This window comes from Sitophilus oryzae, unplaced genomic scaffold, assembly GCF_002938485.1.
Source record: "Sitophilus oryzae breed Bouriz unplaced genomic scaffold, Soryzae_2.0 scaffold_907_pilon_pilon, whole genome shotgun sequence".
NCBI classification, from domain to species: Eukaryota; Metazoa; Arthropoda; class Insecta; order Coleoptera; family Curculionidae; genus Sitophilus; species Sitophilus oryzae.
In genome coordinates this window covers 1,727,767-1,753,757 of record NW_022147536.1, presented here as the reverse complement: position 1 = coordinate 1,753,757, position 25,991 = coordinate 1,727,767, and the positions used below count along the sequence as shown (strand labels likewise).

The window sequence follows — 25,991 nt, the reverse complement described above, 5'->3', positions numbered from 1 at the left end:
ATTTTTTTACGTAAAAAGACACGGAAATGTATATTTTTTACTCAGTAATTTTTATACAGGTATAAACGAAAAGCTATTACTCTTCGAAACAGTTAAAATACTTGTAGGTGGCGCTCCCTACAAATAGGAGTCATATATTGACATTAAAATCAAATTTCTCATGTCAAAAAACTACCAGACAATAATTTTCATCCAAATATTGACGTTATTTCAGAAATTAATTGGGAAAATCGAAATAAAAATGAAACTTCTACACCCTGTATCTCCAAAAATAAGCAATTTGGACATACATTTATACAAACTTTTTTACTTATTTTTATATGCAGAATATGCGGCCGAAGTTTCCGGAGTACAGTTCGGACCACCCTGTATATTATACTTATCTAAACGCTGGAGAGTACATATACACCCGCACTAAAGAGGCAGTATCTTTGTGTCGTCTACTAATGAGTTATTGTGGATGAAAGTTTTCTATAGGAATCTGGATTATTGTTCTAAAAAGGCGTCTAAAAAGGTGTATTACCTACAAAAATTGAAACAAATAAAAATAATAAATTTTATTCTTGCATATTTTCGTCAAAAAAAAAACATCAATATCAAAATGTTCATTTCAGTTCGCAATAATCGTCATCTGGAATGTACTGGCTCATCAAATTTTTGAAATCGTCCAAGGGACAGAACTCTGCACAGCCTGGTATAATCTTGACCACTGGATCAATTTCGTTGTAGTTTTGATAGAAAAACTGGAACAAAAAGTATAAATATAATCAGAATAGTCAACTGTTTCAGTCATTGTGGATCGTTCAGTATAACCCAACACATCTTATATGTATGTTTTATGTTTTGACATACTATATAAACATTATCTTACATCAAAAAGAGCCCAATAATACAAGTTGGAGACTGTATGGTCATTTTAAATGTAATTAAGTATGAATTTACCTTAAATCCATACACTCCATTAATTTTCCACACTTCCGCAATAATATAACTTCCGAAAGCAGGAACATCCACATCTTCAAATACCCCTAAAGTTATTAGTAAGGTAGCTATATTCTTTTCGTGAGCCGAGTAAAGGTACATTTTGACTGGACTGGTTGGAGTTGCTATTTTATCTTCAGTATCGGTGATAAATTTTCCTACTAGATAACCTGAGAGAAAATACTGTATACATGGTGTCCCAATATTTAATACGGATATGGAAAAAATCAAGAGTTTTATATATACGTTTTCTAGAAATAATAAATAATACCCACTAAGAGTTTAAGTATTTTTAATATTCCTTGTTTCAGTATTTTTCTGTCGTGTTTTCTGTCACCTGCAGGCATTCTGTAACCGGCAGTACCGGGTGGCCAACTAAGAATGGACGCCGGCTGTATCTCAGAAACTACTTATACTCTGTTTTTTTTCTCAGGTAAGATTTCGACAGACGATGACAGAAGAAAAGCAGATGACGTCCCATACCAATCTATTTATTTTACTAAAAAAAGTTTCTAATAATTTTTAAGTTATCTATGGATGGGTTTAAATATAAATCCGTCATGCGTCGTGTCTTGTTGTTTTTAACCAGTTTTATTGGTTTATTTAAAAAATGACAGATCGTATTTCAATTTTATTGGTTTGACGGAACGATGAACGATAAACGGACGCCGATGAGTATGAACTCGCCTTTAGATTTTTGTCATTTTTGACGCTTGTCAAAGTCTTGCCAAATTATAGGTTAGAATTTTGTGTCAACTTTTGTTAAATACCCTGCGTTTTGGAAGATGATGCATGTTGATTCGTATTATTACGTGTGTTTTGTGTCTTTTGAAGTCAAGTGGAGGAAAAATCGAGTGAAAATTAACTGTAGACCCAGAGCACAGTTTATGGTTTATACTCGCTGCCCAGGCAGAAAGTTTTATACACCAATGAAGTTGCCATCGATAAAGTTTGTATACCATTTCGTCGTAGATAAGTGCATCTCGTATATGGTAGAAGGATCAAACTAAACACATACTAAAAACTGGAGTAGCTGTAAAATATCGACAGCACACGATAGGTAAATAATGGATTTTAGTACTGCAGAAAAATAATGTCAAAAGGTACTGGTTTAAAAAAATTAAGATTAAAGTAAATTAATCAACCTTTAAGGTATAAAATTTGGTAGGTGTTATTATTAATAAAATAGTTTGTTTTATTTACCTATGTTGTTTTATTTATTCCTGTGGAATATTCCAAATTAGTATTTGTACATAAGTTATATTGATAAATATAATCATAAATGCCGGTAGTTTCATAAAGCTTGAAAGTAAATAATAGTTCTTTTTTATATTTTTTTGGTATGTAGTGCCTTGTTCTTGTTTGTTTTGTATTAACACATACCGTTTTTATTAAATAAAATAACTCGATTACATTTTTTCAGTTTTATACAGTTTTTTTCACAATATTTTGAAGTAATCACTTGTCATCTTGTCAATCAAATTTTAAATATATCCTGCAATGCGTTCCAGTTGAACCAACTTATTTCTTTGTAAAATAAAATAAACTACTTTGAAATTAAAATGACAGACACATCTATCACTGTCAAGGATCTTCTCGTTGGACAGACTATAACCAAGAAAATCGTAAAAATTATATGGATGGATGATAATGTTCGTTTACATATTTATGACGTCATTTTTTTTAAGTAAACGCCGGAAATTCGGATGCATGAAAACTGAACTTAAACGTTTTGATATTTTGACGTAAACAATTTACCCCTTTTTGTTTCCTAGCCTTTACTATAATTTTTAGACCATATAATCCTAAGTGGCAGCCTAACATGATTTGTTCTCTTAATATCTCCGGTTAGAGAGAATATAGAAAGTTGCGGTATGGGCTCTGATTTTTTGGAAATTTTGTGCTCAATTTAACTGTGCAAAGAGAAATATAACCTCATACTTAGATTTTTTATGCAAAAGCGCAATATCTGTTATGATGTCAAACAGCGCCCTCTAGCTACCACGAAAAAAAAATATGGAAACAAAATTTATACTGGAGATCATTAAGGAAGAAAAACTCTTTTAAACGAGACCTAGTTTGTTTAAATCGGACAACCAAAACCAGAGTTATCCTTATTTTAATAAAAGGAAGTTTAACCTTCCCCCACCACTTTATTTTATGAGATAGAGCAAAATACTCTATATCACAAAAATTACAAATTTCTCGATGATTACAATAGCAATATTTAAAATACCTACTCACCTGCATATTTTTGAGAAAAACCCTGTTTTCTGATTGGTTATCAGAGAAACGCCTCCTAGCGGACATTTTTCGAACTAGAAAATAATTTCCAGCGATTTCTCTTGGTCGAATTACTTTTTTCGAATTTTTTTCCTAAAGTTATACGATAAGTAGTTTCTGAGATATAGCCGGCGTCCATTCTTATTTGGCCACCCGGTACGTCCTTACCTGCTGAAAGTTTGCGCAGTTTAGTTGTATTTGCCAGTAGATAGTAACTATCAATGTTTAGTCTGCTCATTTCTGGCATATATTTATACGTCCAGTTTTCTATTGGGTAACCAAAAGCTTGCTGAAATATCAAAGATTATACAGTACCCGCCAAAATGTTCATAACAAAAAAAAAATATTAGTGAGTTATTGTAAATTAGGAATTATTTGGAATCAATTCTACTAATGGTATTTTTTTAAAATAAACATTTTAGAAAAATGTTTTATTAATTTTTTGAAAAATAATAAACTAGCTAGTTTAATGACGATCGATGTCATTCACCATATAATTTTTTTAACCTCTTGAACAGGGTGTCCTATTTTCGTATGTTTTACATGGTTTCTCGTACTCTTAGTTTTATAAAAAAGTAGCTCAGTGATGGTAAAACCATATACATATAACTATAACTAAGAAAAAAGACAACATAACTCAGTTTCATATTAATGCTGCATAAGTCTATTTCACCCGGATATCTATTGAACTGCGATTGAGCCAAACTCCGATTGATTGTTGTTTTAGTTCTGTTTGGATTACTTTTTATTTGTGCGTGTAAAAGAGTGATTTTGTTTAGTTTATTGTTTCCAACTATTTTTTGATATTTTTCCAACTCCATGATAATGTGTTATAAATAATAAAAATATAAATAAAATTGAAGGTTAGGTGAAATGTCAGTCAACCACTTCCCTTTAAAAACACGGACCAATGAAAACTTCTTCAGGTAAGGCATGCGCAATTAAGTGACTATCCGGGTGAAATAGACTTATGCAAAATTCCATATTTCTCTTTCACTGTTTGGGCTTCACTTTTTAGAGATTAGGCTGAGTATATAAAGTTATATGTATATGGGTAAAACTGCCTCTTTGTATCTCTAATCAAACACGAGAAACCCTGTAAAACACACTAAAATGGGACACCCTTTAACTACCTGAGTAAATGTTTGATTTTAGATATATACATTTTCTAAAAATGTTAATGTGTCCATTACACTAGTCCGAAAAAGTAGCAAAATAAGCGTTCGGCATTTAACGTTTTATGTAAAACTGGCCAGGTATTTTTACACAAATGAAGAAGGAAATTAAAGTTAAAGGATTATACTATATCCGTATTGTAGCACATTTTTAGACAACTTCTTTATTTTTTAGATTTTGATGGTCAAACATCAACAAAATATTCCTTATGTTTGAACTAAATTTTCTCGAAAATAAAGACATAATTAAAAATTCCGTTACAATACGGAAATAGATTGAAGTTTTGTTATTACAGTGATATATAATTTATATGGTTTTGTAATAAATTGCTCACTATTTTATTGCAAATGCTGAAGCTTTGCAAACCATAATCAAAGCACGTGTGTTTGGAATTTTGGTTGTGGTTTAACACTACAGGATTGGGCTAAGGCTTAGACAGATTTCTGAAATAGGTATAATATATATTTCCTTCGGCCACACACCCGCTTTACCCGACCCCTGAGAGCGACCCGAAAGTACAGCGTAATAGCACAGATAATACAGATTATAATCTTTGTTTTTTCTTTATCGTTTTTCGTGGTTCCAATTTTCGGAATCGGGCACTAGTTAGGTGACTAGTTTGCGCACATAGCACGCCCACTTATGGCCTCTAAAATTGTGCACAGCGCCCAGAGATATGGAAGTGGGAGAATGAGCTTCGACGAGTGCGCATCCAAATTTTTGTCGACGGCAAGATGGCAGACATCTTCCAGGTTTCGCTGTCACTTCCCCTCTTTAATTGACATCTGTTTGTTTTGTTTTTTTTTCGTTTGTGTTGTTATCTAGTTAAAGTTTATTATTATCTCAATTATTCTAAACACTAATTCAAAAAGGCTTGTTGTCATAGTCATTCTAAGAAAGCTAATACGCCGGGAAAAATGATTAGTTTTCATGTGTAAGTTTATACAACATAATCGTGTTTACAGATGATCCAAAACTGTTTATTTTTTAGTTTTTTCCTAAAAGGCGATTTGTAAAAAATCGTGATTGTAATTGGGAATGGTCTAAAATAAGTGTATGATGTGGCCATTTAAAGAGGATGTTTTTATTACGTGTGGAGGAAGAAGATACTTGGAATCAATGTTTGTGCTTCTGTAAAAGAGTGCACTCTTATAGTGTCCATGAAAGCACAAGTTCAAGTGTACCAGCCAGAAATATGTCAAATAAGATTGGTCCTTACTTCACAAGAAGATTATTTGGAGGAAAAGAAAAACATAAGATAGAATTATTTTAATCGAACAGCGAAAATTTAACATTTTATTGTAAAAGTTTGTTGTAGGTAGTTGTAGTTTTGTGTGAAATATTTCTAACATTAGCAGCAGCAGTGTTCAGAGAGTGTCAAGAGGAGGAGGAATTCAGTTAATTAGATTTATGCACAGTTACAGGTATGAAGGCTTTTTCAAACATAGTATCAAGTTCTATAGTCAACATTTTTAGTATTCCTACAACTGTAAAAACAAGGAACATTGGACTGAAAAAATGGCAAGATTTATATAGGAAGAAAGGGTATTATGCCAATAAGAAAATTAAATCTGTAGGCAGAAGTTTCTTATTTAAAAACTGTTATGGGGCATATATTAATTTGTATCTGTGCCACAAATCACTGAGAAAAATCATATAATATTCATAATTGTTAACGAGATGATATTTAAAGAGTGTTAAAAATGAGACTATTAGTCATGAAGCTTACAGTGTTACTTTGTTTCAATATTACACTTTTATTCTTGTAAAATCTATGATGAAGTTCAAAAGCATTTTGCAATGGCCTTAAATTGTGAGTTGTGAGCCAGGATTTATAGTAAAGGTATTTGATGCAATGAAACTTAATCGGTACCTTCCAGTATGTATTTTAGTAAGGGGATTGTCAATCCCATGTTTTTAAATAGATAAAATACAGGCCAAAGTTGACAATATTACAGTTGAGAAGAAACTATTTTATCTTAAAAAAAAATTTCTTAAAATTCTGAGATCATATAATCTAATTTTCTTAATAATAAATTAGGTATATGTACATACAGAATTTTGTTATGGACAAATAAGGATCGACAAGCTTCTTTTGTGCAAAAAATAAATGATTTTTTCTAGTATTACGACAAACCATAATGTGTTTTACAAACTTACCGGTAACAGTTTTTGTTTATAATAAAATATTTAGGAATAATTTGGGTTGTTTATCAATATATTAATGACTTGAATTTTGACAAATCGAATTTGTATCAAAATAATTTTACGAAATATAAAATTGATGTTCTATTACAAGATTGAGTTTTTATTGTCGACAAAAACCAGGATAAATACTAATAATAATACCCTTAATAAAATCAATGATGTTTATGTATTATGAAAATATTTGTTAGAGGACATGTTATGTAACAGTTTTTGAAACATAATTTGAAGGGACGAATAAAAAAAATAAAACAAAAACATATTTTTTCTAGGTTTATATTAAAAATACAAGGTAGGTAATCATCAAAAATAATTATGAACCAAATGTTTTTTATGAATATACAACTTGAACAAAAAGTTGTTTAGAACAATTTTTACCAAATTTGCAAAAATTTTAAATTGAAACGCGTAATTCAGTACAAGTAAACATGAAATATTGTAAATACTTATTTAATATCATTTCGAGTGTTTTACGACGAAAAGGTCATCTGTCCGTAGCGTCTTTTGTCAGAATATTCGTATATTTAGTGTATTATATACCAATATTGTACGCAGTTTTGAAACTGATAATTAAATAAATCATATTAATGTTAACTAACCATAATGAATGATAGAATTTCACTAAATTTAAATTCCCCCGTATGGTTGAAAACAGCAAATTGATATTTGATTACTTATAGATTACCACCTATATACAAAATGACACGAAGACCTGGAATATGGCGCCCAACTTGATTAGACCTTCTGCGCATGTTGACGCTCATTCTCTATCCGTTCTATTTCTCTGACAGCGCCTGACCGGCACAGTTATTAGAGAGATATCGGAAAACCGAATAGCGTCATCCAGTATTTACGCGTACCTTATCATGGTTACAATATGCGCGAGTCAATTTTTAACACAACACCCGCTATTAACGTTACCGCCTGACGTAATTTGCGGATCAATTACGCCAAGCGCTCTTTCTAAATAACCTCTGATAACGTTTAAAAATTGCTTAAATGGGCATGTGCGGGTATTTGACAACCGGAGCCGGCCGGCGAGATCTTTTATTTTAGGTTATGTTTGAATTGTTTTGAATTATTGCTTTAGTTTTATTAGGTAATTTGATATTTAAGTAGCTGGGATTAGTTTTAGTTAAATAAATATAGGCCAAAATATGGATTCCACCTCTTCCAATACTAAAGAACCTATAAAGAGTCATAGGTTTACAGCAGATGACGACTTAGCCCTTCTAAGAGAATTTGTTGTTTGTTGCTTGTTGCCCTAAACCCACTGGCAGACGTTGAACAATAAAGCACTGGAAATAAGCACTTTAGTTTTAAAATACCTAGTAAACAAAACAATGTCAAAGTTTTAAATTCAAAGTTAGGTTAAGTTTAAATAGCGGACGCGACGCGAACAGAACTCTTTCCGATCCGATAACTATAAATGAAGAGAGTTAATACCACCTCACGTAAAGGAAATAACACCTGGCCTTATTAACGTCCATGCACGCTATTCGGTTTAGCGATATCTCTGCTCTATTACGCTGTTTATTGTTATTTTACGCGAGTTTATTTTTGCGCACAGGAAATTTGACTCGTTTGCACATCGTCATAAAAAACAATTTTCGTACCACGAATTAGGGACAAGATTTTTATCTGCATACTTATAGGATACCTAATCTGTGGTAATAAGCACTTAAGTCTACTTGATTTGACTTACCTGTGCTAATAAGTCAACAAACAGATCAGCCACTTCTTTGGGTTTGGTAAGTTTAAATGTTTGACCGGTTTGCTCACTGAGATAATCGAAAACCTCAGTGTATTTTTTCAATTTCTCTTGAATTTCATCGGACTTGACAACTTTCTTGTAAGCTTTTTTGTAATTCGAACATACTTTTCTGCCGAGTAGTACCTTAAAACGTTTTTTAATTGAGTTCATTTGTAATCATTTTACACTTTGGTATAAACATTTTATTAAGCACTAGCGTGTACCAGCGACTTCGTTCGCGTCGAATTAATCATTTGTAATGGTGATGATAAAGCAAAGCAAGAATTTCCATTAACATACAAACTGGATAAAATTTTCTCACATTTATGTCAGCATGAGAAAAAACAATATGGCGATATTATTATATAACTTGGTTATATTTGAGGGGTAGTTTCATCTCGTTGGAATTTGACTTTCAAAAAATCCGTTTGCTAAAAATAAGCTTTTTACGTCAAGCAGTTTAAGCAGAATCGTGGTTAAGAAATTACCCAACTTTTTGGAACACTCTGTATGATTTTTTAAAAAATTTTAGAATATGTAAAAAAAACAAATAAATTATGCTTGTCCAAGCGTTTTCCCGAAAGACTAACTGTTTTTTAAATAACAAATATTGTAATATTTGAGGGGCGTTTTTACCCTCTTGGAATTTGAGATTCGAGAAACCCCTTCTTATCGAACCTCTACACCCCACGGTCAATCCGTTTGCCAAAAATCAGCTTTAAAGGTCAAGCTGTTTAAGCAGAATCGTGATTACTTAATATTTTATGAAACACCCTGTATAAATTTATAAAAAATCTTAAAATATGTAAAACAACAAAATAAAATATACCTGTTTAAGAGTTTTTCCGAAAAACTCACCGGTTTTTAAATAAAAAATATTTTAATATTTGAGGGAAAGTTCCACACCCTTAGAATTCGAGTTTCGAAAAATCCCTTCTTATCGAACCTCTACACCCTAAATTCAATCTGTTTTCCAAAAATTAGCTTTTTACGTCAAGCGCTTTAAGCAGGATCGTGATTAATCAATGACCAGATTTTTCGAAACACCCTGTATACATTTTTAAAAAATCTTAAAATATGTAAAAAAACAAAATAAAATATACGTGTTTAAGCGTTTTTTCGGAAACTTGACCGTTTTTTAAATAAAAAATATTGTAATATTTGAGGAGTGGTTTCACCCTCTTGGAACTGGGATTTCGAAAAATCCCTTCTTATCGAACCTCTACACCCTAGAATCAATCTGTATGCCAAAATGGGCTCTTTCACAAAAAATAAAATACCCAATTCAAGGACAAAATCTGAAATAGAAGACTATTTTCAGTATATTTATCCAAAAAAAAATAGTTCCACGACATTGAATAATTTTTTTTATAGGCCCTTAAAATTGCTTTAATTTGAAATAATTTTAAAGCCCAATTGATGACGTATGAAAAATACACCCAATCACATTGAAGAACTGTACTCGTGCGCCAGCCAACAACTGGCAACATTGCGATTTGATTTGACCAGCACCACCTCAACTCAAGGTCAATCAAGATGATATGGGTAAGGCAAATATGGCGGCGAAGGCAGCGCATTATTAAATTGTTTACCTTTAACCTGAAAAGCCTGTAGTGGTTTCTTGTTCCGATTGCATACCAGAAATAATTAATTATCTCTAGTTTGTTGTCCTTCTGCAACACGTTTGTTTAGTTCTTAGTGTTCAGTGCTTGGTGTGATCAGAAAATTGTGATAAAATAACACACAGTGTAATTAAAAATCCAAATAGACATTCCACATAGAGAACTTCAAACTTTTGTGCTTGTTGTACTCCTCTATTATAAATTATTTTAAGGTAAGAACTACAAGTATTTATCAAGATATTACAACTAAATGAGTAAAAAGCCTTCGCCGCCAGTCTGCATAGTAGGTACTTTATAATGGTTACTTACAATAATCAAAAGATAGGTATTAAAGGGTTAACATTTTATTGTAGCATGCCTTTTACATGCTCTGTTCCAAATTGTCACGGGAATTATAGAGGGGGTCCCAAGGTTTCTGCTTTTATATTCCCCAAAAATGACGAGCTTCGTAAAAAATGGTTGACAGCTATTAAAAGAGATAATTTCACTCCTACTAGTAGTTTTCGGGTATGAAGTGCATTAAATATGCCTCAAAAAGGCCAAAGGCCAAAGCCTCTGTTAGCCTAGTGAGGATGTAGTTATATGACTACCGCTTACACTTACCTCACTATAAGTAAAATATTGGAAGAAGAATCAAGCTTTTTACATCAAAAAGATCACAGAAAGATATTGACAACATTGACATTTGAAAATATAAATGGCCTAGATGTAAGTCTTTTTTTTAGGTCACAATTGCCTCTCACATACGTCAGAATTTATTATTAAATCCATCTTGTTCAGAATATCCAATATTTTATTGAAGAACTATGCAAAAAAAGGAATGACGTCTTTACCACAAAGGCAATGCCATATGTAAAGAGAAAGAGTAAAGAAAACTAAGCTAAGCGTAAGTTTTACTTACGAATCCCCATAAAGGTATTTAGTTTTTTTTCTATATAAAATCTTGAAACACATATTATATTTTTTATTTATCCTCACCCTCACCTATTATAGTTTAAATTTATTCCCACTTGTGTAATGCTGCAAAACATAGAAAAATATTCTATATTTTTTGACCCAAGCCAGTGCAGTTTATAATTCGAAGAGCATTTACCAAGGCTTTTACTAAAAGTAACAAGTAACTTCCTGTATTGTCCATAATAGTATATATTTATCAAACGTTCAGTAAATTCTAAACTATGGTAGATAAGTGTTTGCAATTCCACTGGCCTTGTGTAGAGGTGGTGATGGGTCAGCATGGTGGCCCGGCCGCGGCCGTGTTGCCGCTTTTCAACATGCCAGGTGTGACGTAGTAAAAATAAAGTGCGGATTTTTATTCTGGGCTTTTTTGTTTTTATTTATTTTCTTAAGAACGACTTCAAATTTTTCGAAAGTGAGATAGCAGAAAATTCTAGAATTAATTGCTTTATTCAATTATGCTAATTCCAAAATATAGTGAAAGAGCCCATTGAGCTTGTTAGTGTGCGAACACAGTGCAAGCAGGTTTGCCGCTTTCTGGTAGCCAGCGCCAATCTGGGTACCTATTCTTGACATCGTTCGCAACTTTGCGTATACGCATCACGTGTATTGTTATAAACAGGGTATCCCAGAAATAAGTGCAAGTATTTTAAAGGGTGGTAGATCTAGATAAAAGAAACACATTTTCTCTTTATCGTTTTTCAAATAAGTCCAAAATAACGGAGTTATTTTACTTTGAAAATTTCCAAAAAAAATGATTTTTTGCTCAAATTTTGAGAACCTTCTTCATGTGCCTTCTCCTCATCGGAGGTTGGCGACCATCAATTGGAATTCCTCCCTGTCTGAGCCAAACGGATAATTGCACTTGCCTCTCCTATATTAAACCACTGGTGCAAATTCCGCAAGCAGGAAAACCGTTTACGCCCGATGCCTCGTCGTCCTTCAATCTTTCCCTCAACGATCAGCTGTAAGAAACTATATTTGTTATTTCGAAAAATATGACCAAAATATGCTGCTTTCCATCGTTTTATTGTAGTCAATAGTTCTTGGTCCTTACATATTCTTTCCAATACTTCGATATTTGTTTGAGAACCACTGGATCTTTTCTGGATTTTCTTTCTTATAAATTTAATCTACTACCTATGTTGCCATATTATCAAGAAATTATTTTTTGAAATAAAAACTAAAAAAAAATTGCAAAAAAATTTCAAAAATATTTTCAAAAAATTCCGAATTTTCAAAAAAAATATTTAGAAAAAAACCTCATAGGCGTGTTTCTGGGGTTGAACTATACTACCAGTTAAGTTAAAATACTTGCACGTATTTCTGGGACACCCTGTATATGGTTACATAGTAGCGCCGCGCCGCGCCGCCTTGCGCTTATAACCTTGAGAAATTAAAGCGTGTTATCAAATCGGTTAGTTCACAGTAAAAGCAGGTAGGAGCCGTCAACCAGCGTTCGTCGGCGTTCTCGCTTTTACCGGAACGAAAATGTATTTATTTCTGCTTTGGCAGGCGCCGACGGCGCACAGAGGGTGTTAAGAACTAAAAGTTGGCCAAAATTATGTTTTATGATTTTTTTGCTTTTTTGCTAGTAATATTAATTATTAGAGGACAGGGTGCTAATATGGAACCTCATTTTGTTTTTCCTACACAATATTTTTTCCTCTACTCTGAAACCCTCCGATCAAATAAGGCCACGATCAAATAAGGCCATTCTGTGCAAAACCAAGCAATTGGATGAGGATGCTAGAACAAGAAAGTAATTTGTATATTATAGACGATATTTGAGCGAGGATGGGTGTTATAGGGTAAAGACTATTTCCTTTAAGAATCTATTTAAATCAATGTTTTTTTGGCAGTGGCAAATATTCGCAAGATTTTTGTACATATTCCAAAGCTGGAGACTTTAAGCATTGAACGGATACTAATTTCTATGCGGAATATTGCCCAATAGTCTTACACCTTATAAAAATGCCTCTGATTTTTTAAATATAAAACATTATAAAGAAATAGAATAGAAGGAAACGTTTCCAAATAAAAATATGGCATAAAACAGGACTTGACAGCTGGCTCTGTATCCATCATGACAGTTACTATAAACAATTTGCAAAAAAGCACTATAAACAATTCCACTATTTTATAATCTTAGAAATATTCAGAATACACTCAGGATAATTCATACTTATAATTGAAATATATTATTTATTTGATAGTCAACTTACGACTTAAAAAAAAGCTAATAAACGTGCTTACATTTAGTATTTATAGGCTTGTATTCAGTTAAGATAAAAAATGAAAATAAAAATATTTCACTTTTGGCCAGGTTTATAGACCAAATACCCCCATGTGCGGCGCCGGCGCGGCGGGAGCGGCGTTTGGATATGGTTAGGTTAGGTTAGGTTAGTTAATCAGGTAAATTTCCTCTTAATTAACTACTTCCGAACCCTGCTCGCATCTCCGAAAAAGCCATATAACAATACACGGCATATACGCAAAGTTACGCATCACGTGTATTGTTATATGGCTTTTTCGGAGATGCGAGATGTAAGCGATATGTGGTCAAGAATAGGTCCCCAGAGACGGCGCTGGTTGCCGGAAAGCAGAAACCTGCCTCCACTATGTTCGTACCCTTACGTTGAGTGGTTTGTGCAGGATCGTGATTAATCAGTATGTCAGTCACTTAAGGATTTTAAATATTAGTATAGATTATTTAAAGATGCCAGTGTTGTGCATCTAGAATCTATAATAATCAAAACGAGAATCTATAATTCCCAGTAATAATCTCGATCATGTTATCTACCTTATCGTTTTCAAAATAATTAAAAGCGATTGGTTGCCAATTGAACCCTTCCATCCATGTCAAATCGCCGCTGGGGGGGAACAAACCTGTCAACACGAGTAACATAGACATTTTGGTTCTATTAACGTTCGTTGATCTAGCTTCTATCAAGTTGATGTTATACTCGTCTCCCAAAAACGACTCGTATCTAGTTTTCAAAGCTTGTCCTATTTTAAATTCGGTTCTTTTGCCTTCCTAAAAAAAATACAATATAAAAAATTAAATTTTATTCATTGTTGAACTGACTTTTTTTTCGTTCTCTTTCATCTTGAATAATAAAATAACTCTACCCAAGTAGCATTTTCACGACTTGCGACCACATGTTTACTAAATACAACGTTGGATTAGTTACAAAAAATAGTTAGCTCCCTACCTTAGATATTAAAATAAATTTAAACGTTTTTATAATGTTGTGCCGACGTTGGACTAGTACTACAGCAAAGTAGAAGCTTCTGCGACGTCGAATAAACGTTGTCTTGTAACCATTTTTGCTTAAGTGATCTTTAGGTGATTCGGACAACGTAGTTACAACGTTGGACAATATAGAGTTTTCCGACGTCAGTTTCAGGACCTATTCCAACGTTATGCAAACGTCGTCTGTTTTACTAATTCCAACGTTGTTTAGATTTCCTTATTCTTACGTTGGTAGGGACGTCGAGTCACTACCTTTTGCAACTGTTTTTGTTTTTATAAAAAAACTTATTAAAATGGGACATAAGAAAGGTACATATAAAACTAAATTTAAATATACATCGACATATATTACCGATAGTTTATCCACTCCCTCGTTTATTTAGATTATAGAGGGCGGCACAAGCTAGACTCTAGGATGACTAAATTAGGCAATCTTGCGACTAGTATACTACCTGTTAAGGCCGAACTGCGACTTTATTAGTCCAGTATGCGACTACTCGAACTACTCCATCTTAATCTCCAAAACAACAAAGTGAAAGCCGCCATGTTGTTAAATAAGAAAATGTTTCGTTCCTAAAATATCAATTCCTGCTTTTTGAATACGTTAACTTGAAATATTTGACCCTAAAAAACACGCGGAAACAATTTTTTCGACTGCGAATAAATTATTCTCATTTTACTAAAAAAAAATTCAAGAAAAATTTTAAAACTTCTTTAATTTTAAGGCCCATTGGTATTTTTCAAAGTAGGAACAATACATTTATCAATAAAGTTGTTTGCGTTTAACTTTTTTGCCTTGGGTAACGAGTTACAGAGTCGGTTAAAGTGTTTCAATAATTATGATCTTCAAACATCCTCCACACTTAAATACTTTTGTTTTGTTTTCCTTCACTGCCATCTGACATATGTCTCTAACTAAATCATAAAAATAATATTTTTACTATAATTATCCCAATTTAGGATAAAACGCGACTTAGACGCCATATTAGTTTTGTATTTCTGTGAATTAGGATTTTAAACAAAGTTGCAGTTTGTACTAAATTAGGCTGCTAGCCAACGTCGGTATCCAACGTCGTTTCGACCCAAAAATTATTCTCCAAACTAGTGCAGACTAGGGTTGGCACGAGGTTGTGCCAACGTCGCGCCCCGACGTTTGGTCGCGTGACACAACGTTGTCCCGACGTCCAAATGCTGCTTGGGTAAGAAAATAACTATCCTATTATAGAACATACATGGTACATGGACAATTATTGCAGAACCCAAAAAAAGTGTACCAATAAAATTTTACAATAGGAAAATTGTAAATGGATATTATAACTGTAAGAGTTATAAAATATTAAATACTGGACCTTTGACCAGTGTGTGACATGATCAAAATTTTAAAATTCAAAATTGTTCATGATTAAACATCAACAAAAAAGTCGTTTACGGCATATAGGGCTCTCTCCAGTAAGTATGATTTCAGAGCTTTGCGAAATGCAGAAAAGAATGAAAGCGACTTTGATATTCAAAGGCAGATGATTGTACATTTTTTTGGCATTGTACAGTATTGAGCCTTTAACTAGTTCTGAGTTCGGGCACAGGTTCGGGATTGGCAGATAAAGATCGTACTCCGCATTCCTAAGTGGATAGTTGTGAGATGGCCTTTCGGGAATAGCAGATATGTGCTTGCGGATTAAGCAAACGGATTCAAAAATGAATAAAGAAGGAAGAGTCAGTATTTTGAAATTTTCAAAGAAATTCTGGCAGTGAGTTCTACTGTTTAGTCCCAATAAGTATCGAACTGCTCTCTTTTGAAGTTTGAAAATACGATCAAACTTTGTTGTGCAGCAAGTACCCCAAAATGGAAGGGCATAACGAAGATGTGACTCAAAAAGGGCATAATAGGCTATTCTAGAGGTAGATAAGATGACCAAACCCCATTTTAACGAGTTGTTTACAAGTCCTAGAATTTCACAGAGTCCACGACGTTAATAGTGGTGTTATTAAGTACAGAAGGTTGTATAGTACTTTTATATGACAAACTTTAGTTTTTGATAGGTTGAGGCATAGGAGATTAGAATCGCACCAAGATTTAATGGTGTAAGTCACTGGATATAGTATTATATAGTGCCGTAACATCCGAGCCGCTCCAAGTGAAACTAGTATCGTCCGCAAAGAGGCAGATTTTACCGCTAATGTCTAGATTAGCAATGTCGTTGATAAACACCAGAAACAAAATAGGGCCAAGTACTCAACCCTGAGGGACATCACATTCTATAGGCTTACAATAAGACATAGACGTATCAATCCTCACAAGCTGCCTTCTGTTGCCAAGATATGACTTAAGCCATTCGAGCGGCACTTCCCTGAATCCATAGTATTGCAATTTGTTAATTAAGATATTATGATTTACACAGTCGAAAGTCTTAGAGAAATCACAGAAAATTGTAGCTGTAGAATGATGTTTGTTCAGGCTAGAGTATACATTATTAAAAATATACCAATACATAATACATAATACATTTTTAAAAATATACCTATATACCAATGACTAAAGAATACAAGGACATATAACACCCGAGACCAAATTGTTACCATGGCTCCAAACAGTGCCGTGGCCATATATTTTTCTTAACTTAGCTCTTACTTAGCTGCTTGAAAGGATATTTTTATATTATCATACTAATTAATTAAGAAAAAAACGTATTAAAATGTTAACAAAAGGTACAAAACTAGTATCGACGTATAGCACATATCAAGTATATATAGTATCAGAAAAAAATTTACCAAATTCAATAAGAAAACGCTAAAAAAGTGGAATGGACTCTTTATTTACTTATGAAAACGCAACTCCTCCTGGCTCTTTCTTATCGTTGCGGCTATTACAGTACGACTTTTTTACGACTTTTTTGTTGATGTTAAATCATGAACAATTTAGAATTTTAATTTTAATATTTTGATCATCTCACACACTGGTTAAAGGTCTAGTATTTAATATTTTATAACTCTTGATTTTATGTTATTATAACATGATTTTATCCATTTACAGTTTTCCTTTTGTAAAATTTTCTAGATACGCCTGTGTTCTGCAATGTCCATATATGTTTTATTTGTTATTTTATGACGTAATTTTTTTTTTGAATTGATTTGTATTGTATGACATTTTTTGTATTATTTGTATATTTGTTTTTGTGCTTTTTTTGTTTTGCTTTGTCGATGAAGCTGTTTTGGCTTTTTGTACAATAAAGCGTTGTTTTTTTTTACACTTGAAAGCGGAATACATCACCATTGTAATAATGTTTATACAAAGTTCACTACATACAACAAATTATTACAGTTAAGGGTTGGAACCTTTGGTGTTACACAGCAAAATAAAAACACTAAATCACCACAATACACCAAAACACTTTTACTTTTACACTGGACGCGCGTTTCACTAACCATGTTAGCATCATCAGCAGATGATTATAAACTAAAGTACAATCTACAAGTTGAGCGTTTGTATACTCGCCCAGTGGGCACCGAGTGGGCGTGGCAAAATCTAGCCAACCGAGTCAGAGCCCACTGAGCGTAACAGTTAGATATCCGCCACTAGAGTAGTAGGAACAAAGAACTTGAAGGAATTGGACCGTTGTCTCTGTTCATTAAATTATTAAGATCTATACAATGTTCTTTATCAACAATATGTTCGGCAACGCAAGACACTTTTTTGAACAGCGGGAAGGTACAGCAATGGGTAATCCATTGTCTCCATTTTTGGCTAATTTATTCATGAGCAGGTTTGAAGTGGAGACTAAGAATCAGTTTGAGTATTTTCCAAGAGTATGGTTTAGGTATGTGCATGATATTTTTGCTGTTTTTGACACACATTCAGACACCATAGATAATTTTATTTCTAAGTTAAATAATAGTTTTCCTTCCATTAAATTTACACATGAAATTGAGTACAACAGATTACCATTTCTAGATGTATTAGTTATTAGAAATACTAATAATTGACTGGAATTTGCTATCTATAGGAAATATACCGCTACACGCAGATATATTCCTAATGAATCATATCATAGTGTTGAACATAAAATGGCTAGTTTAAATTTCATAGTTCATAGGTTACTTAGTTTTCCACTTACCAACGAAAGATATGAAAAAGAAAGAGATTACATTAGGAATGTAGCTGAGTGTAATGGATATTCTCCTTCACTAGTTGATAAATTAATTAGAAAACGTAGGTATAGGTTAATGATTTCTGAAAATTCGACTTTTCAAGTGGAGAAAGATACGTCTAAATATTTTTCGATACTGTTTGATAGAGAGTTATCCCGTGGTCTAAAAGGAATTTTTAAGAATGTCAATTATAAACTTGTGTATAGTGCTAATAATAAATTACAACAATTATTAGGTAATCCAAAGGATAAAACACCTCCACTGGAAAGGTCGAGTATTTATGAAATTTCTTGTAAAGATTGTTATGAGAAATATGTTGGGCAAACTAGGAGATCAATATTAACTAGATTTAAAGAACTTTAGCTCAGATAAGATATGGTAGACCTGATAAATCTTGCGTTGCCGAACATATTGGTGATAAAGAACATTGTATAGATCTTAATAATTTAAAATTAATTAAACAAGTCTCAAATTACAGGCAATTAGATGCATATGAAAGCATCAGAATTAATAAATGTAAAGATAGTATGAACAGAGACAACGGTCCAATTCCTTCAAGTTCTTTGTTCCTACTACTCTAGTGGCGGATATCTAACTGTTACGCTCAGTGGGCTCTGACTCGGTTGGCTAGATTTTGCCACGCCCACTCGGTGCCCACTGGGCGAGTATACAAACGCTCAACTTGTAGATTGTACTTTAGTTTATAATCATCTGCTGATGATGCTAACATGGTTAGCGAAACGCGCGTCCAGTGTAAAAGTAAAAGTGTTTTGGTGTATAGTGGTGATTTAGTGTTTTTATTTTGCTACAACAAATTATTAAAAATCTAAAAACTATAGGTAATAATAATGTATACATAACAAATTTAGAATCTTGAATTGTTTGTTTTTCGTGAGTAATTATATTTTGAACAAATGTTTTAAACTATATTATTTGAGATATGACACGCGTTCTCGATAATAAGAATATTACAACTTATTTATAACAAAGTCCACGTTTTTGTGTAGTCGAATTGATGTATTTTCGTATGTATTCAAAAAAAGTATGTAGTAAAAAGGAAGGAAGAAGAAAAAAAGAAAAATAGTTTTTTATTTTGGATTTTTCGAAAAACCCCTGTATGTCGCCCCTATGTAGTATTGAAACAATAAATTAAAGCTTACATTTGTGAGTTGGGCATATCCATATGGTGCATAATAACTTTCATCTCCGTAAGGATTACTATCGTAAATATTGCTTTCGGGTGTTCTGTTTCCATGTCTAAAGATCTAAAATAAAGGATAAACATCAAATGGATCCATAGTATCAACCAGGTATCAACACAATAGATATACAGGGTGAGTCTTAAATAAGTGCAAATATTTTCAGGACTGGTATATCTCGATAAAAGAAACATATTTTCTCTTTACCATTTTTCAAATACATACGTCCAAAATAACCGAGTTATTTAAGTTTAAGTTAAGAAAATTAAAAAAAAATGATTTTTTTTGGAAAAAATTTCAGAGCCACAGGCTTTTTTCTTTATCTATTTGCATCCCTTTTAGTGCCGTAACCATAGAGTAAAGCTGTAACTATGGTAATTGGTAATATCAGAGATTAAGAAATTATACCGTGGGAAAATTTGCGGTGAACAGGCAGTTCTAAAAAGTTTTCGAAAAATATACAGGAAAATTTAAAAGAAAATGCATGATTTTCAACATCTTTTTTGCGAAAAAACCTCATAGACGTGTTAATGGGGTCGAAATATATCACCCCTGAAAATATTTGCAATTATTTAAGACTCACCCTGTATAATTTGTTATGTATATACTGTTTTCGTGTACGTCCATAGTGAACCGGCTTTCCGCTTCTCGCTTTATCGCGGCAGATTGGCGGTGAAAATATAAGAATAATAGTATGCGACGTACACTGGCAATTTCGCTGCGATATCAGGGATATGAATGATTAAAAAATAAATGTTGGGACTACAAGGAAATATTTCAGTTTCTTGGTAAAAGTAACTTATTAGTAATTAGCTATAGTAACAAGGCTCATCCAATGCTCTCTCTAATAGAACAGCCTAGGTGTATGACGTCACGCTAGTTAGATATTACGGATTAATCAATATGTTGCAGAATACATGGAAAACATATAATTATTGCTCAGATTTTTTGTTTGTATTTTAAAAAATATATAGTTTTCATGAAATATACAGTTAATAAATACAATATACAGGGTGGGGCACCTCATTCGCCTAGGTTGATTATACGAAAACGAAAAGATGTAGAAACAAAATATTTTATGGGTATATGTGTGGAGACAATGTGCACAATTTAAAATTATTTTGAAATGTACAGGGTGTTTCAGAACTAAGATTCATACCAAAGTTATATTTTTCTTATAGAACACCCGGTATTTTATTTCATTTTTGGATTCTAGGGCCCAAAAAAAGGCATTTATTACAAGGGTTACATATGTTTAAAATCTTTGGTTTTTGAGATATTTAAACAAATTTAAATTTGCGTGCTACAATAGAATAGATTATTAACACCCTGTACATTACTTTTCAGAATTAATATTTGTGCTGAATTTAAAGATAAAGAAATAAACTTTATTGAAAAATGGTATTGCCTCCTTAAATTTATACAGGGGTATTAAAAATTGCTGATTTATTTTAAGGATTTATTTTATATAAAAACTTATTTATATACGTTATTTCAAATACAACACCCTGTATTTTTTAAAATAAACCGAAGCAGATTCAAATGCTCTTTCAAACTATATTAGGGTTTCCTATACCTATCTAGCTCAGATTTTGAATAAAAAGCGATTTTTCAATAAAATGGCAATCAAGATGGCTGGTGTCGCCATGGCAATTGACTACTGTTAGTTAGTAACTATTTTCAAAGTCGACATTAGTTTATGGATGATATTATTTATAATCTATAACAGTTGACTTAGATTTATCTGCAATAGTTTAATAAGTAAGTATTCATTATTTTATCAAGAAAAATAAAGCAGTATCTGCTGGCGGAACGAATGGATATGTTACTAGTGATTTTATTTTGTGAGGAAAATTGCTTCTTGGCCTCAAGAGCTTACGCTCAAAGATATCCAAATAGGAAAATCTTTCTGATAGGTTCGTTTGAAAAACTACTTGACATTTCCATCACTTTCAACAGCAGAAACCTGCCGTTGAAAGCGATGAAAATGAATTTGCCACAATTGGTTCTTTTATAGTAAATCCATATTTACATCCTATAAGTCATCGTAAAATAAATCAAAGAACTACTTCTTCGTTTTTCTTGATAGACATGTACAGGGAGGATGTACAGGGTGTTAATAATCTATTCTATTGTAGCATGCAAATTTAAATTTCTTTACATATCTCAAAAACCAAAGATTTTAAACATATATAACCCTTATAATAAATGCTTTTTTTTTGCGCCCAGGAATCCAAAAATGAGATAAAATACCGGGTGTTCCATAAGAAAAAATATAACTTTGATATGTATTCTAGTTCTGAAACACCCTGTATATTTGAAAATAATTTTAAATTGTGCACATTGCCTCCCCACATAAAATAGCCATAAAATATTTTGTTTCTACATCTTTCCGTTTTCGTATAATCAACCGAGGCGAATGAGGTGCGCCACCCTGTATATATACTTATTTATAGTAATAAATAGAGCAAAATATGCATAAATAAAATTGTCACACATTCAAATTCTATGATTATCCAAACTAGAATAAAAAGAAATATAGTTAAATAAAAAAAATAACATAAATTGAATATCCAGATTAGAAAATATGAAATGTAATACTTGAGATTATTTTAAAAATATGCTTTAATTGGAATAGGTGTATATTAGATGTTTACAATTTACAACCTCAGTCAACTGATTGGTAAAAAAGATAAAATGTTAAGATAAGAACATCCGATTGATATTATAGTTCAGTAATTAATGTAAAAAATAAAATTTATCAAAATTTGATTACCTACTTTAAATATATTAGCAGTGCCAAAAAAATAAGCGGTAAAATTTTTTTCACTTATCGACAATAATTTCTGGTCCAGTTAATCAGTCAAACAATGATTATAATAATGCAGATTAGTAACATTTTACTCAACATATTTTAATATTGAAATCAATTTTTTTGTATTTTTTTTAGTTTTTAGTTAAAAAACATAATTTCTTGATAATATGGCAACATAAGTATTAGATTAAATTTACAAGAAAGAAAATCCACCCCCGATTGGTTCTCAAAATTTTAGCAAAAAATCATTTTTTTTTTGAAATGTTCAAAGTATATTAACTCCGTTATTTTGGACTTATTTGAAAAACGATAAAGAGAAAATATGTTTCTTTTATCGAAATCTACCACCCCTTAAAATACTTATTTCTAGGACACCCTGTATAATATATCGTGTGATCGAAAAGAAAACTGCGTCAGCGATGGCTGCGAAATGAAGATCGCTATCATTTTATATGTAAAATTATATGGGGATTGTCATGACATCGATCTTCATTTTTGTATCTATGGATTTGAATGATCGCGTAAAAAAATATTCTTTGATATAGAAGGATATAGCCGACCCGAAAAACGTTGTTTTGCGGTATAAATATTTTTTATTGTAATTTTTATTCACGGCGTTGAAAATTATTATTAATATCGCTATTAAAAAATAGGGGTTGATGGTAGAAGGGTGAAAATTTAGGGTTGTAATCATAAAAAAATAAAAATGAAAATTTTGTTTAAAAAACAAAAAAAACGGTGGTAGGCCACCCTTATCACTTAAGGGTATAAAAAATAGATAACTTTTTCTCAGACCTACTGAATATATACCTATGTACAGGGTGGGTCAAATTCGACGCTTTTAAATGGAAACACCCTTTTCAATAGGGGATAGACCAAAACTAATATCGGTGTCTGGAGCTCAATTTTCATCAAAAATATGATGGTGAAAACCGCACATCAATATCTGTTACCGTTTCGGAGTTACGGGGTGTTTTTCAGAAATGTGCATTTTTAACAAATCGCTGTAACTTTTTTGCCATGGAAAATTTTGTATTTCTATGAAAACATTTTCAAAGCACCTTTTTAGGTAGAATTTAATGGTTTAAGTATAATTTTTTTAAAATTAATAATTTAAGAGTTATCAACAGAAAAATTGATTTTTTATTTTGGACACCCTCTATATTTTTAATTAGGTGAAAAGAATTTAAAATTACCTTTCCAAAAATATAGCACACTTGATATTTTGTTATAATCCCCCTCGAAATACAGAATTTTTAATAGTTCGCCACTTTTAACTAGTAGGCTTTGGAGCCCTTATTGATGATATGTCCTTAATGGAACTCGAAAACATATTTTTCCAGCAAGTCGACGCACCGCCTCTCCAATTTCAAGAATAATTGAATAGGTAGCTAACAAAGCCGTCGCGGCCGCCTGACTTAGTGCCCATGGATCTAATCCTAATATATTTGCGGAAGAATAAAGGTTCCTTATTCTTCCGTATAATCTAGACAAGAATTAGAAATACTTAGCAGTTATGAGAGGGTATCTTTCACTTCCACTGAGTTAATGAATTCCGCGAGAAATGTTCAAAAAATGCTCCGTCTGTCCATACCATAAGACGGTCGATATGTCGAACACCTGTAGCTAAATCTCATGTCTTGGTTTGCTATTTATTTTTATTGTTATTAGATATCGTTTAAATGTGTTAAATATATTTTAAATTGTTCTAAAATTCTGCATCTCTCATAGCAAATATTATTTTCGTTTTAATTGATGCTCACAGCTAGAATTTTTTTGCATTACAGCCGGTGCCGGTGCCGTTCAAAGCCTACTTATTTAAAGCGGGCGAATTTTTATATACTCTATATCTCGAAGAGGAATTGAGCAAAATATCTAATATGTTATATTTTTGGAAAGGTAATTTTAAATTCGTTCCAATAAATTAAAAATATACAGGGTGTCCCATATAAAAAATCAAATTTTCTGTTGATAATTCTTAAATTGTTAATATTAATAAAAAAATTATACATAAACCATTAAATTCTACGTAAAAAGGTGCTTTAGAAATGTTTTCATAAAAATACAAAATTTTCCATAGCAGAAAAGTTACAGCGATTTGTTAAAAATGCATATTTTTGAAAAACACTCCGTAACTCCGAAACGATAACAGATATCGATATGCTGTTTTCACCATCATGTTTTTGACAAAAATTGAGCTCCAGGCACCGATATTAGTTTTTGTCTATCTCCTATAGAAAAGGGTGTTTCCATTATAAGCGTCGAATTTGACCCACCCTGTACATATAAAGTTTCACCAAAATCGGCTAAGTCGTTTCGGAGGAGTATGGTAACTAAAACTTATATTAGATATTTATAACTACTATTATATTCTTAAATTTAAAAAATATATTCATCTTACCGTATGAACTAAAACCAATTCTTCATCGTCTGTGCCATTTCCTAAATTTCTTACATAATATCTAGCCTGCGAAACTTGGAAAATAAGCGCCAAAATAATGCAAAAAAACTCTGTCTTCATTGTTGCTTTTCTGCTTTACGAATGCCGAATGGTTTAAGAACAACAGCTAAAATTTTGCATTAAATACCTGTCGTTTTATCACATCTAATTTTAAATTTTATAATTCTTTTTTGATACAATCTATATTTTACCGCACTTATGTAGCAGACAAGTAAATTAAATAGCCTTTATTTAGATATGTATTGTCGAGATTTTTTTGAATCATTATCAATAATATTTAAAAAAAGTTATATCGATTGGGAGATAATAACATTTTTATATTTTCAGTAATTCCACCTCATAAATTCAACAGGTTTTATAAATAACATCTCGACTGCTATCGAAAACACATAATAAACGGAAATCTTTATGTAAAAAAATATGATTTAAATTTGAAACTCCACCGCCAAACTTCAATGAATGACAGAGATGTGACAGAGGACAGATACGAAAATTAACGGACCACAGAAGAAGATTCAGGAGTAGGAATGGCAAGATTTTTAAAATGTCGATATATTATGGCATTTTATCACTTTTGATATATGAGTCCCACTTATTGCTCGCTGTTATACTGCTGGTATATATGCCGTGATATATGCCGTGATGATATTCGCTGGTATATATGCCGTGATTATATTATGTCAGGAGCTTGGTCAAGAGTCAAGAGAAACATTATTAGAAGTGATTTTTTAGATTAATATAACATATTAATGAACAATGAAAAGTTCAGGGACGTAAATTCAATGTTTCTATGTATCAATCTTTCCTAAAAATTTCTTAAAGACGTCAATTTTCATACAAAAATATTGATATGATGTTGTAGTAAATCTTTATAATATTAGAACCTAGATGTCTTTGATTAAACCTTGATAGCCCCTTTCAAAATATTTATTGGTCAAAACAAAAGACATCTAAATGGATATCCTTTATTAAAAAGACATCCTTTATTTAGATGTCTTTGGTCAAAACTATGTCAGAACAAAATCAAACAGTAGATCATAGCAGTAGATACTTAAAGGTGCGTATTCATTATCCGCACGAACGAACGAACGAACGAACGAATGTACGCTAGTGGTATGGACGGGGACCGCACGATAG

At 32.1% G+C, this 25,991-nt stretch overlaps 1 protein-coding gene across 1 annotated transcript; it reads right to left on the bottom strand.

The window, feature by feature from the left end:
• Window positions 1-542: 542 nt before the first annotated feature.
• LOC115890670 (venom acid phosphatase Acph-1-like) lies at window positions 543-25,108 on the bottom strand. The gene is made up of 7 exons (XM_030910973.1): window positions 24,795-25,108; window positions 19,540-19,644; window positions 13,781-14,014; window positions 8,351-8,542; window positions 3,433-3,553; window positions 943-1,151; window positions 543-743 (listed from the first exon to the last, which is right to left on the bottom strand). Exons 1-7 carry the CDS (start codon window positions 24,912-24,914, stop codon window positions 606-608), a joined length of 1,119 nt encoding a protein of 372 aa, XP_030766833.1. The 5' UTR covers window positions 24,915-25,108; the 3' UTR covers window positions 543-605.
• Between the last annotated feature and the right edge of the window lie 883 nt (window positions 25,109-25,991).

Coding starts and splice junctions, on each gene's coding strand:
- LOC115890670 (XM_030910973.1), bottom strand. CDS start 24,914: ATGAAGACAGAGTTTTTTTGCATTATTTTGGCGCTTATTTTCCAAGTT. Junction 19,645..24,794: donor AATTGGTTTTAGTTCATACG/GTAAGATGAATA, acceptor CCTTTATTTTAG/ATCTTTAGACATGGAAACAG. Junction 14,015..19,539: donor GATATGCCCAACTCACAAAT/GTAAGCTTTAAT, acceptor TATTTTTTTTAG/GAAGGCAAAAGAACCGAATT.